General features: G+C 46.9%; 1 protein-coding gene across 2 annotated transcripts in view; it reads right to left on the bottom strand.

Annotated features, from left to right (window-relative positions):
* CTNNA1 (catenin alpha 1) overlaps positions 1–12,359 on the bottom strand; it is a 281,342-nt gene that overhangs the window by 174,938 nt on the left and 94,045 nt on the right. Inside the window, exons 3-4 of one of the 2 annotated variants that reach the window (XM_074313590.1) lie at positions 6,221–6,371; positions 5,471–5,566 (exon numbers count right to left, since the gene is read on the bottom strand). In XM_074313590.1, coding sequence (XP_074169691.1) covers positions 5,471–5,534 — 64 coding nt within the window. In that variant the 5' untranslated portion in view covers positions 5,535–5,566; positions 6,221–6,371. The remainder of the gene's footprint in view (positions 1–5,470; positions 5,567–6,220; positions 6,372–12,359) is intronic. The other variant, XM_074313589.1, reaches the window with a different exon arrangement.

The raw sequence follows: 12,359 nt of genomic DNA, 5'->3' as shown, positions 1-12,359 counted from the left end.
CAAGTGCCAAAAATGATTAATGACTCTGTGTGTGTGTGTGTGTGTGTGTGTGTGTGTGTGTGTGTGTGGTAACCACTCAGACTCAACCTCTCAGACTGAGTAAGGGATAAACCTTAATCAGTAAGGAAGCTTGAACAGAGGCTCTCAATGGAGAAAGCAGATACCCAGGAACCCACCAGAGGAGAGAAACGAACTGATTCCCAACCGTAGCCTGGATATGTTGGCCAAGTATCAAGCTCTCTGAAAGCACGTGTGGAGGTTTCCGCACCTCTGTGGAGTCCATAGACCCACAACAATGCCAAGTACAAAAAGAACGCTCAGTGGTACCTGGTGTCCATAGCATCGTGTTTCTCAGCCTAGAGGCCTCAGCACGATTCTGGCATCATCCTCAGTCTCCTAGTGGTGCAGTTGGTGACACATGAAGTATGGAGTCCAAGGGCTTAGAAGTAATGCCTTTCCCCGAGATATCTGAATTATTCATCAACAGCAGCAGCACTGCCCATCGCAGAATTTCCCAGAGAAGTGGTAGCTCAGCAGAAAGTAAGTATTGTTTCAAATCCTGGTTTGATATTAACTTTTTTTCTGATTGGCAGCAGTCGACGCCTTATTTTCTGCACCCTTTAATTCTTGTTGGCCAAGAACTATTTTAGTATTTGGGTATAAATAAAACTATTCAATGAGATAATATCAAAAGGGCTCCAAGTGTGCTGACAGGCACCACCATCTCATTAAATGTGCATATCTTTACGATGTAACTTGGTTTTTTTTTAAAAAAAAGCAGTAGACAACCATGGTGTGGTATTTTTAGGTACGTAGGTGAGGCAAGCACCCACAAATGCCACCACAACCTTCTGAAAGGTACAGACAGCTCCTCACTTCCCCCGGGAGGGGATGGCTGCGATGACCCGGCAATGTTTCCTTAGTGTTACCTTCCTTGGGCGTCAGCACCCGCCCCCCCACTCCCACCTCCAAATTCAGTGCTTGGCGAAGCAGCTGCCAGTAAGTGGCCCAGGCAGTCAAGGCCCATTTCTGTGGGCAGTGAGGCCTTGGCAATGAGATAGACAGGGACACGCCCAGTCCTGGCAGCTGGACCCCGTAAGACAGGTAACCACAATGACCAGCACCCGGCAGGGGTCTGCATGTCCTGTGCATGGGAGAAATGTCACCACCTCCCTCAGGGACAGGCCTGGGTGGTGGTTGTCACGGGGTGGGTGAACACCCACTGGTCTTCTCAGCCAATTTGACAGTCAGGGTAAAAATAACACCAGCGGCATCATTTTCCAAAATTAAGGGCGATGCTATAGCAAATGTATGCAGATGTATACAGACACAGATGGGAACAAGTGTATTTAATTGTAAATGAGTCAGAACAGAGCAAATGAGATTTCCCTTATATTTGGGTTCCAAAAATTACAGAGAAAATGTGCCTGAGGCAGAAACAAACCAACTCCCCCCTCCCCCGCACACACACACACACAAAGGGGGTAGGTTATTGGGGCAGGAGCCACGCGGGAGGGGACCTTTGGTATCCAGAAGGCTGGAGTAGCTTTGGTCTCCTCTGGGGATTAGGAAAGTGCCTTGGCTCTCAGAGGCCCGAAAGTGACAGTGACAGCCGTGCTGATGGGATGGCCACAGACAGACAGCAGGACTCAAGGTGCCTGAGCCTCATCTGGCCCTTAGGCGCCAGAGACAGTGGGGAAAGGAAGGGAGGGCGATAATGGACGCTCCCCAGGGAGGGAGCCCAAGGCCAGCTTTTGTGACCTCAGAGAACAAGACTGAGGCAGGGAAAAAGAAAAGGAACGGAAAAACATCTCTGCCTCGCTCCCTAAGGCGAGAGAGAGGCATAATGACAGAATACTTCTTGTTTGGAAAGCGCCATTTCTCCTCAATGACTTTAAGGAAGGCACCTAGTAGAGGGCTCTTGGTAGATGTTCAAGAAATACCAGAAGGCAAGGAAAGAGAAAGGATGAAGGAAGGAAAAAGATCTCACCCTGCAAGGCCCTACTGTTCTGTGGGCCGGAGTGCTGCTGGAGTGAAGAACCAGGGAAGCAAAAAGGCAGTTTGTCCAAGTGAAAGTGACCTGCTTCGGAAGACACAAGTGTACCCTCCTTGGGGCTCAGGGGGGGCGTGGGGGCTGGGCAGGAAAGTACAGGCTGGCCAGGCCTCCTACCCCTGTCAGTTCATTCCCTCCACAGGAGGCAGTCTGGAATTCATACCTACCCCCTGTGACTGAACAATTGTAATTTGCTTCTCAGAGAACAGAGAACATTGTTTTCACCGCAGCAGGGGAACTATCCCTAGGGGCGGCAGCAACCTGACTGCCTGCCGAAAGCTTTGTGCATCAGCGCCCAGCACCTCCCAGGCACCTAAGGAATGTCTGCAAGGAGATGTGTGTATGAATGAAGGCATGCGTGAATGCATGAACACAACAAAGACATTCCCCGCCCAAAATGGTCTCATTCTGTGGTTTGAGCCCGTTACCGCTCCCTCCCCAGGCTTATTTCGGCTGTGTACTGGTGATTCTCTGCCTCCCAACCTCAAGAAGCAGCAAACGCAGCCTTTTCCCTTGGGTCCAGCTCTCCCCCCACTCCACACCCTACCCCCGCAGGAGGACGCCAGGAAGTCCTGAAACATAAAAGCTCCTCTTGGGAAAAGAGCAAGGGGAGCTTTCATCCCAGCCCCCCTGCATTCTTTGTTCTTCACATTTGCAGGCCTTGCCTCATCTCCCCAGAAAGCCCGGAGGGCTAGGTTGGCCTTGCTGACCTTTGACCCAAGCCCCTCCCACCCTACTTCCCCAGTCCCACTCTTACCACTGCCCCAGCCCAGAATGTCAGCCTTGAAGAAAGTCCATACTGTGTGTTTGGTGGTCTGCAGGGAAGGGTCCTTGTGCTCGGAGGGCCACACACCCAGGAGAGCATACGCCTCAGTTCTGCAGGTCCACTGAGCCACCCATCCCAGCACCCACCCTGCTAGATGCCAGTGGATACAGAAGCAGAAGTGGAAAATGAAGGACCGTCGCACAGCATCCCCCAGCATAGCTGTGAGCAGCTCAGGCTCAGCACTGCGGTCCCAGTGAGCCACACGGCAGCCTCGCGCAAGAGTTTACTTAACATGCAGTCAAGGGGAATTGAAGCACCAGCTACAAGCTGAGGCCCATGTCTGCTTTCCACAGGCCTCTTTCAACACGGGCTTCCTACAAAAGCTCAGTGCCCAAGCTCTGGCCAATTTCTGTAACCTGCCTTCCCTCGCTTCTGTGTCTGACTCTGTGAAACATGTTCTACTTTCTAGCCCCTCCATCTCCCTTCCTTTTTTCTTCTTGCTCCCCTTTCTTCTTCTCCCTTCTTCCTCATCTGTTGCATTTGCTCAACACTTTACAGTTTAGGAAGCTCTTTCAGATACATCAGACATGATAAAATGAGTTCAAGGGCATAAGTGACAGAGCAGGGACTGTGGCATGCGAATATATCAGACTAAGCAATTACAAGAGAGGTTTTGAAAAGATGGAGAAAAGAGACAGAGACTCTGTTGGCATAGTAATAACTGGAACTATACTATAAGAGGGAAAGCATCTTGTAGACACTTCATCCCAATACTGGGCTTTGGAAAAGCAGCCCGTCTTTCATTTCCAACAAGCAAGACCTAAAGGCTGACATCTATGCTTGTGTTTTGTGAGATGTCTGTCTTGGTTTGGGTTCCCCAAAACAGACCCTGAAACAGGGGTTCGAGTGTAACCAGTGTATTTGGGAGGTGATTCCAGAAAACACTGGTAGGGGAATAAGGAAGTGAGACAAAGAGAGGAAGGAAGCCACTAAAGGGTGCTTCTAAGGTATTAAGTTACTACATGGACAACTGGAACTCAGATCTGCTGGGAACTCTAGAAGACAACACGGAAAGTGCCTCAGGGTTGTCCCCACTGAGGGGTGAGGAAGCTGGTCTGCACACACACGCACACACGCACACACACACGCATACGCACTTCTGTCATTGGCTGAGAGCAGCTTCCAGAGCTGAGCCATTAACTCCCTGGCACTTCCCACTTTCCTGGGCAGAGGCCAAGTGTGTTCCTGTGCCCAGAACAAAGCCCTCAGGCCCAGTCCCAGGTGTTTGCAGTAAGCGTCTCTGGCATGTAGAGGTGAGGATTTGACCAGAGCAACAGACAACATCTGCTACAAACCGCTACAGCCTTCCAATCAACACCCTTTAACTTGAGCCAGTTTGCGTGGGTTTCTATCTCTTGAAACTAAAGAGCCCCTCACTAAGATATGCCCCCTTGTAGCGAGGCAAGGCAGTGCAAAGCTCCTTCACTCTCCCACCTTTCTGTCCCTGTGGCCTTAAAAGGTCCCTCTTCTCCACCTCAAAATGTCTTTGAATCTTCACCCATTCTTTTTTCTTTTGCTCTGGGCTTGGAATATTTTCCTTCCATCTGAGCGTTTGGAACACACACACACACACACACACACACACACACACAGAGCTTCCTCCAGGACTTTGTTCTGTTATCAGTTACCTTCCTTGAGTGAGGAGCAGGAGTTCAGAAGAAATAGTGTTCCAGGCAGGGGAAGCAGCAAGATCCTGCTCATAAACTTGGTCTAAGGGTGCCCTGCCCAGTGACTTCCCATCACCCACAATACAAAGTCCACATTCATGAGACTGGAATTCACATGTCTTTTCCTATGCGTCACATTAATCAACAAACATCTATCAAGGGCTTTAGTACATACTAGGCAAGGGCCAGGCACCGGATGGAACAGTGAATATGACAGACAGTTACAGTCCCTATCCTCGTAGAGTTTACAGCCCATTAGCGGTGAAGAAGAGAAGACAGAGTGGAGATCATAGGAAGATTGCCCTTCTCTGAACCAAAAAGCATTCAGGGGAGGAGCCCAGAACCACCTGCCCTCCCGGTCTCTGTGCCCCTCTCATCTGTATTTAGCCTCCAATGATTTCAGCTTCCTGGTATTCACACCTGGTGTAGTTCCCTCCCACACTATGCCAGACTCAGTCTATATGACCAATGGAATATGGCAGGAGTAACAGTATGTCACTTCTGATACTAGGTTAGGTTATTAAAAGACAGTACAGCTTCTGTCCTGGGCTCGCGCTCTCTCTTTCTCTCTCTCTCTCTCTCTCTCTCTCTCTCTCTCTCTCTCTCTTTCTCTCTCTCTCTGTCTGTCAACATTTGCTCTGAGATTTAGTTGCCATATCTTAGGCATCACTGTGGAGAAGCTGAGACTTCCAGCAAACAGCCACATCAGTGACTCATCTTAGAAGTAGAGCCTCCAGCCCCAGCCAAGCCTTCAGATGACTGCAGACCCAGGCAATGCAACCTCCTGAGAGGCTCTGGCCCAGAACCACCTCGCTAAGCGGCAGCTCAGCTTCTGACCCACAGACACTGTGAGATAACAAATGTTTATTTTTGTAAGCCACTATGGGGAATTTGTTACACAGCAACAGATAACTAATATACAACCTTTCAGCCGATCACCTTCTCCTTGATATCCAGGGCCTTTCTGCTTGTCCCATGTGGTTCTCATCGCCCACCGCTCACCAGCATCTCTCGATGAGCCTAACAGAAAGCATTACAACATGATTCCAAAAGTGCTTTCAAAGCTTCAAAGTTAGCTAAAACCCTACACACTTGTTTTTCCTTTAGCAGTGTTTCTCTTAATTTATGTTCCCTTATACAATTCAAGGGAAAAAAGAAGCTATAAATTCCTGATTCATTTACACTCACCTCTTCCCCATGGCCCTGTGAGAGTGATTTGGTGTGAGAGAGGGCTCTCTCCGAGCCCCTTAGAGCTTCTACTCTCTCTGTGAACAAAAGTGAGCTTGCCAAGAGAAAATGGAAGTTGGACCTCAAAAAATTGGAATTAAATTTTAAATCTGGAATTTGTGTTCTCTGAATGGGCTCCAAACCTGGAAGCTTCCTTGCCCTCCTCTGATTCAGTCTCTCAGCCTCACTGGACTGCTCTTTCCATCAGAGATGCAAACACTTCCCTGGGTGGTTTCCTTGGAGGGCGTGAAGGAAGGACACACTCAAATACAGAATGGTGCTTAAATCTTTAAGCACAGGGCTTGGACATGCTTAGAACAGAATCGTAGGGCTAGCTTCTCTGTCACCAGATGATTCAAGCTCTGGACTTGGTTTTCCCCTTTTTGTTTTAATGTTCTATCCTGTGAAGTAACTCTGAAAATACCCAAGGAACATTAAACCACCTACCTGCCCCAGGTCACCATCCTAAGATTTGTCAATGCGGGATGATTTCTCCAGACTCTGTGATAACCCAGAGTGGGACATAAGACAGAATCAGTTTTAGTTATTTGGGCAATGCTGGTCATGTTCCTCTCCTTTGGAGTGAGTACAAATTATTCTGAAAGGCATAAACAAGATAGAGGGGTATAGAATACTATTTATTGAATCCCTACTATGCACAAGATTGTTATTTCATTCCTCACAGGAACCAAGTGAGGGAGGATTTGGTAGCAGTTTTAGAACATGGCTTCAGATTCTTTGATATTCCTCTCACTGAGAAATGGGGTCTATTCTATGTCCTCTCCCCTTGAATCTGGGCAGGCTGGTGACTTCTTTGACTATAGAGTGTGGTGGAAATGATGCTAAGTGACCCCCAAGGCCACGGCATAAAAGGGCATGAAGTTCCTGCTTGTTGGCTAGGACATTCACTCTTGGAACCTGGAGTCACCATGGAGGAAGTCCCAGATTCCAGAGGCCACCATGCCGTGTGGAAGCCCACGCCCCGTGGAAAGACCATGAACAGGTGTTCTGGTCAACAGTCCCAGCTGAGCCCAGTTTCAAGTCACCCCAGCTGAAGCTCCAGATATCATGAAGCAGAAACAACCAATCCCCACTGGGCCTTATCCAAATTACTGACCCCCCAGAGTCTGTGAGAGTGACAAATTGGTTTTTTTAAGAATAGAGCTGACACACATTACATTAGTTTCAGGTGTACGACATAATGATTCGACATTTGTATACACAGCAAAGTGAGCACTACAGTAAGTCCAGCCACTGTCCATCAAAAACATTTTTTTATGCCACTAACTTTGAGATTGTCCCACGGTAATAGATGATCCTAATAGTAGTATTATTCCTGTTGCACAGATGAGGAAACTGAGACTTGGGGAAATTAAGTTTGAAGGCTAGTTAAGTGGCAGAGGACAATTTGAACTGAGGTCTGTGACTATGAAGCTTTGTTTTTTCAGCGGGGACCGAATCAGGGACAGGCTATCAGGACTAGCTGGGTTGTGGGGCTGGGAAGGATGATATGGTGCTTTTCCTCAGTGAGCCGTACCCCAAATCCTGTACTCAGCTTCCCATCGCAGGGCAGACACTCACATATCTCAACTCCTGCAAACGTTTGGCAAAGATGAATCTAGGTTCTATGACTGGTCTTGTCTGCTACTGAGCGTGTGGGGCTGGAGCAGGATTCCTGGGTCTGGAGGTCTCATCTCCATAGGTCACACTGGCGTGCTGATACCAAACTCACCCATTTTTCAAGCAGATCCTGACCAAGCAGGAGATGCTGTGAGCTCACATCTCTCTAAGGACCAAAAAAAAAAGCCCTTCGAAAATTGGCCTAAAAGCTCTGGGTCCACCTGTGAGGTGGAGGTGAGGCGTGGTTGGCCCTTTGTCTCCTGTGGGGAGGGGAGACAGGGTCTCTACGCTCTCTTCCCTCTTTACAGTGGTGCTGAAGTTTTCATTTCCTTAGCTTTATGAAGTCTCTGGAGGGTACCAGGTGTCAGATGCTATAATAAGTGTGAAATTTAACTACTTTTCCATCAAGGCAAAAAATGCAGGCTCAGAAATTCAAGTACTAGAAATCTGCTTGTAAAAGGCAGGAACCCTATTGTCAACTTTAAATAAATTGCAACTGAAGCATGATCAGGCACCAAATTATCATCGCGAGTCCTCTCAGGAGCTCTCGCTGTTCGGGAAGGGTCAGGCAAGAAGAATACAGTCCAGGAAGGGGGCTGGAGGGAAACCACAGTCCTACTCTCTCTCACAGCTGGAAACTTCCAATGGCCCATCTTTTGTTCCAGAATGTACCATTCTCCCTACCGAGGCTCACCATCCCACCCCACAGCTCTTCTTCCACACCCTCCTCACATCCTCTCAGCCCCACCTCCCTGCACAATAATTTCTGGTGAGCGCTGTAGGCCGAGTTTTCCAAAGGTACAGCCCTGGCCATTAACCTTTAAAAAGCAAAATGCCAATAGTGCTGCGTCATAGGCAGCACTCCTATTTACAGCTGCTTTTTCAGATCACAAGGTACCAGACAAAGAGAGAATTTTGCTTTAATAACAAGTAGGTGCTTAGACTTAATGCAGGGGAGAAAAAGCCATGAAGGGATCTGAGTAAGCCATGGAGAATCCAGGTCGAACAGAGGAGACACTGGGCAGCATACCGCAAAAGGGTTCTATAGGGAAGGGAAATGAACATTTACTGAGTTCTTACCATGTGTAAGGTGCCATGTAAGATATTTTACATACATTATGTATTCCTCATTTCAAACCTGTGAGGTCCCATTTTATGGATGAGTAAGCTGAGGCTCAGAAAAAGTAATTAACTAACTGAGGTTAATTGCTCCAAGTCACACAGCTAGTGTGAGAGGGACCTGGGATTCAAACCCAGATTAGTTTACTCCGCATTCTTTATTTGAGAAAGGTATTTATTATCCTTGCCTTCGCACAAATATCCCAGTGTGTGACCTCCCACCCTTCTCTAAAAGAAAAAATAAAGAATAAAAGTTATTCCTAACATATTTACAGAATGACCTGAATGAAAGGATCTTTTACACTCCTTGAGAAGGTCCCAGAAGAAACTCTGAACTTGACTATTGGACTCAGAACCCGGAATCTATGCTGTAGAAGCACCGACCATTCCTAACTCTGCCTCCTAATCTTCCTAATCGTCACAGCCAAGCCTAAACATCAGCCCAGTCACAATGCTTCTCAAGTACCTACACTTCTTTCTCTTCTTTGAAGTCACTTAAAGAGAACTTCAAATACCCTTCTCTTGAGGCTGAACCCTAATGTGCAGCCATTTTGCCCACCTTCACAAAGCTCAGTGTCTCAAGCAGGGTCAGAGAGGGTCTTCCACATGTCGGCCACACAGGCCACCACTGACCATCCATCATCCCAGCCCACTGGTCCCTTTGGATCAGAAGCTCTACTGTTTGGAGGCCAAACTTGGGGCAGGGAGTCCTCAGGGACCCAGACTGTCTGGGGCACTCTCTCAGAGGTACTGCCAAGGAGTGGGGTTCAGCTCGGAAGATCCCTGACTTTAGATTTCTTCCCAATCTGGCTGTCCTGCAGGGCACCCTCCTCTCTCCTGCCAACTTCAGGAACCTAGTACCGTCCCGTCAATAAGCATGGGTTTGGGGGAAAACAAAACAACACAAAATGGAAACTTTCTGCTCATTTCTCACTATTTCCCATGGCAGAAAATGAAACCACTGTTCATTCAGCTACAAGCCAAAAGCTTAAGAATTATTTTCTGAAGAATAATTATTTTCTAAGAGTAATTATTTTTCTCTTAGACTCTATAATATTCAATCCATCAGCCTGTTGCCTCTACTTCAAAATACATCCAGAATCTAACCAATTCTTACCACCGCCAGTGCTACCCGCTCAGGCCAAGCGCCCATCATCTCTTATTTGGACTATTACACTCCCAACTAGTCTTCCTGCTTCACTTCTCACTCCTTTTTAGCCTATTTTACGCATAACATCTAGAACTACACTGTCTAATGCAGTAGCCTCTACCTACATATGGCTATTTAAATACAAATGTAAAGTAATTAAAATTAAATGAATTAAAAGTGTAATCCTTACTCACACCTACCACATTTCAAATGCTCAGCAGCCCCACGTGGCCAATGGCTGCCGTACTGGACAGAGTAGAAATGGAGTAGTCTCAACATTGAAGAAAATTTTGTTGGACAGCACTGATCTAGAGTGAAACTTTTAACATTTCAGTCAGATCATGTCTCTCACCTGCTCAAAATGCTCCAATGATTTCCCACGATACCGACAAAATAAAAAGCCCCAGACCTGACCATGGTCTATAGACATTAGGTAACCAGGTCCCCTGCTGTGCCTCCTATCTCATTGCCATCTCTCACTCAATTGCAGCCCCTGGCCTCACACACACCAAGCATGTTTCTTCCTCAGGGCCTTTGCACTTGTTTTTCCGGTGCCTTGAACATTCTTCCCTTAACTAATCACATGGCTCACTCCCTTACTTCATTCAGATCTCTGCTCAAATAGTTCCCCTCCCACAACTACCCCAACATTTTGAAAAGGGAGACGTCCTCCCCCTCTGATCCAGTTGCTCTCTAGCCACTTATCCTGCTCTGTATTTCTTTGCAGCACTTCTCACTGCCTGACGTTCTGTTCCATGCGTATTTGTTCATTGTCTGCCTCTCCCACCAAAACCCCTGCTCCTCGGAGGCCTTATGGTTGTGTTCATGGCTCTATTCCCTGTGCCCAGAACCCTGCCTGGTGCACAGGAGAGACTCATGCATTGTTTATGGATTTACTGACTACATGTTTTTTGTACTGCAAATGTCCCTGAGGCAAACAATTACAAAGGACTTGGCTACTTTGTTGGAAGAGGGACGAAAAAAAAAAAAAAAGAGAGAGCGAATAGATGAATTAGTATCTTAAATTATCCTGTTACAAACCTATATTATAGAATTTGGTATATAGCATATATATGTATTGTATCTTATGCTTATATAAGGCTTGTTTTGAAAAAGTGAATTTGGTCCAAAGTGATTGATATATTAGGGAATAATTTGTGTAAAAATGCAATTTTTTTTTAATTGGGGAATTTTGGGGAACAGTGTGTGTTTCCAGGACCCATCAGTTCCAAGTCAAGTCATTGTTTTCAACCTAGTTGTGGAGGGCACAGCTCACTGGCCCATGTGGGAATTGAACTGGCAACGTTGGTGTTATGAGCACTGCGCTCTAAACAACTGAGCGACCCAGCCACCCAAAACATAAATTTTGTGTTTGCTTCTGTACCACTTCATCCACTAGAATACTAAGGGGGCACAGAAAATTGCCTTTATTTGAACCAACCCAGGTAGAAATACACAAAACACATACAACACCACACGTAACACATGTGGTAAACTGAACTACTTGAATTCACCACGTGTGTCATGAACCACACCTATCCACATCTGGCATTACAAATTTTCATTAAATTTTAGATAACCCTCCTTCCACTACTTCAGGTCTTTTTCAAATCAAAGTGCCATATTTACTACAGTATTTATGGTTTGTTTTTAAAAACTATTTAACATCTATGAAGCTATGCTACCATTTTTACTAGGTTCCTATCTCTTTTTAACATGTCATTGGTGAAGTTTTCACTGTTGTACCCCGATCCCCATTTTCCCATAAGCCCTGGGGGATTTTGCAAAGCTCCATGAGTTTTAGGTGCACACAAGTCACCTTATAACAGAACTGACCAACCTTGGATACATCTACCTTCTCCCCCATCACCCAACTAAAGGGAAAGCAGGAATTGTTTTTGATTCCCTTTATAATCCCCAATCCCTCCTCCCCACCCCAAGACAGCATATGTAATGGATGCTCATGAAATGTTTGTATGTTGCTTAATTTATTCCACCCTAGCCTCCTTTCAGGAGATCCCCCCATTAGATTCCATCCAACTGAGCTTAGAACGGGAATGGTTAAAGGAACTTGGAAGAAACTGCCCAGGGAAGGTTTTTGTTGGTAGCAGTTGCCTTCCCAGAGCTTCCAGGGGTCCCACTGCAGGGAACCATTAACTTTCATCCGAGTGCGTGGGAGTCAACCCCCTCTCCCACTAACGCCCCTCATGGTAGAGAGTCCCCAGCTAGTGAAGGAAGGCAGGCACAGGACCTGGAAGCTGTGCTGGCAGGCAGCCCTGCTGCACCCCAGGAAGGATGCAGCAGCTTGTGCAGTGAGGCCCCTCGTGAGATATATTAACATCACAAAACTTAATGGACCAGAAAGGGAAAAAATTAACATAAATTACCTTCTGCTGAAATCCTGCCTTCCTTGGCAGCTAGAGAAAAACTTCAATTCAGTGCCAGAGGAAAGTCAGGCCTTGGGAAGCAGAGGCCTTAATGGGCTAAAATATCACCTCCGACCCTCCCTCTAAAACAATAACTCCCCAGTCATCTGGGCCTAGTAACAAATTATGCAGGGCAAATGGCACAAAGAAGCTGGTTTTACTTACGCTGCTTTCTGGCTAGTGCTTTGTGCAGTGTGGGCTTCATGTAGCCTTTGCCCCGTGTACAATGCTTTCCTTGGGGAGATGGTAACTTCTTCCTATCTGGAGAACC

This window comes from Rhinolophus sinicus, linkage group LG10 (genome assembly GCF_036562045.2).
Source record: "Rhinolophus sinicus isolate RSC01 linkage group LG10, ASM3656204v1, whole genome shotgun sequence".
In the NCBI taxonomy this organism is placed as follows: Eukaryota; Metazoa; Chordata; class Mammalia; order Chiroptera; family Rhinolophidae; genus Rhinolophus; species Rhinolophus sinicus.
This window is presented reverse-complemented; position numbering and strand designations above follow the sequence as displayed.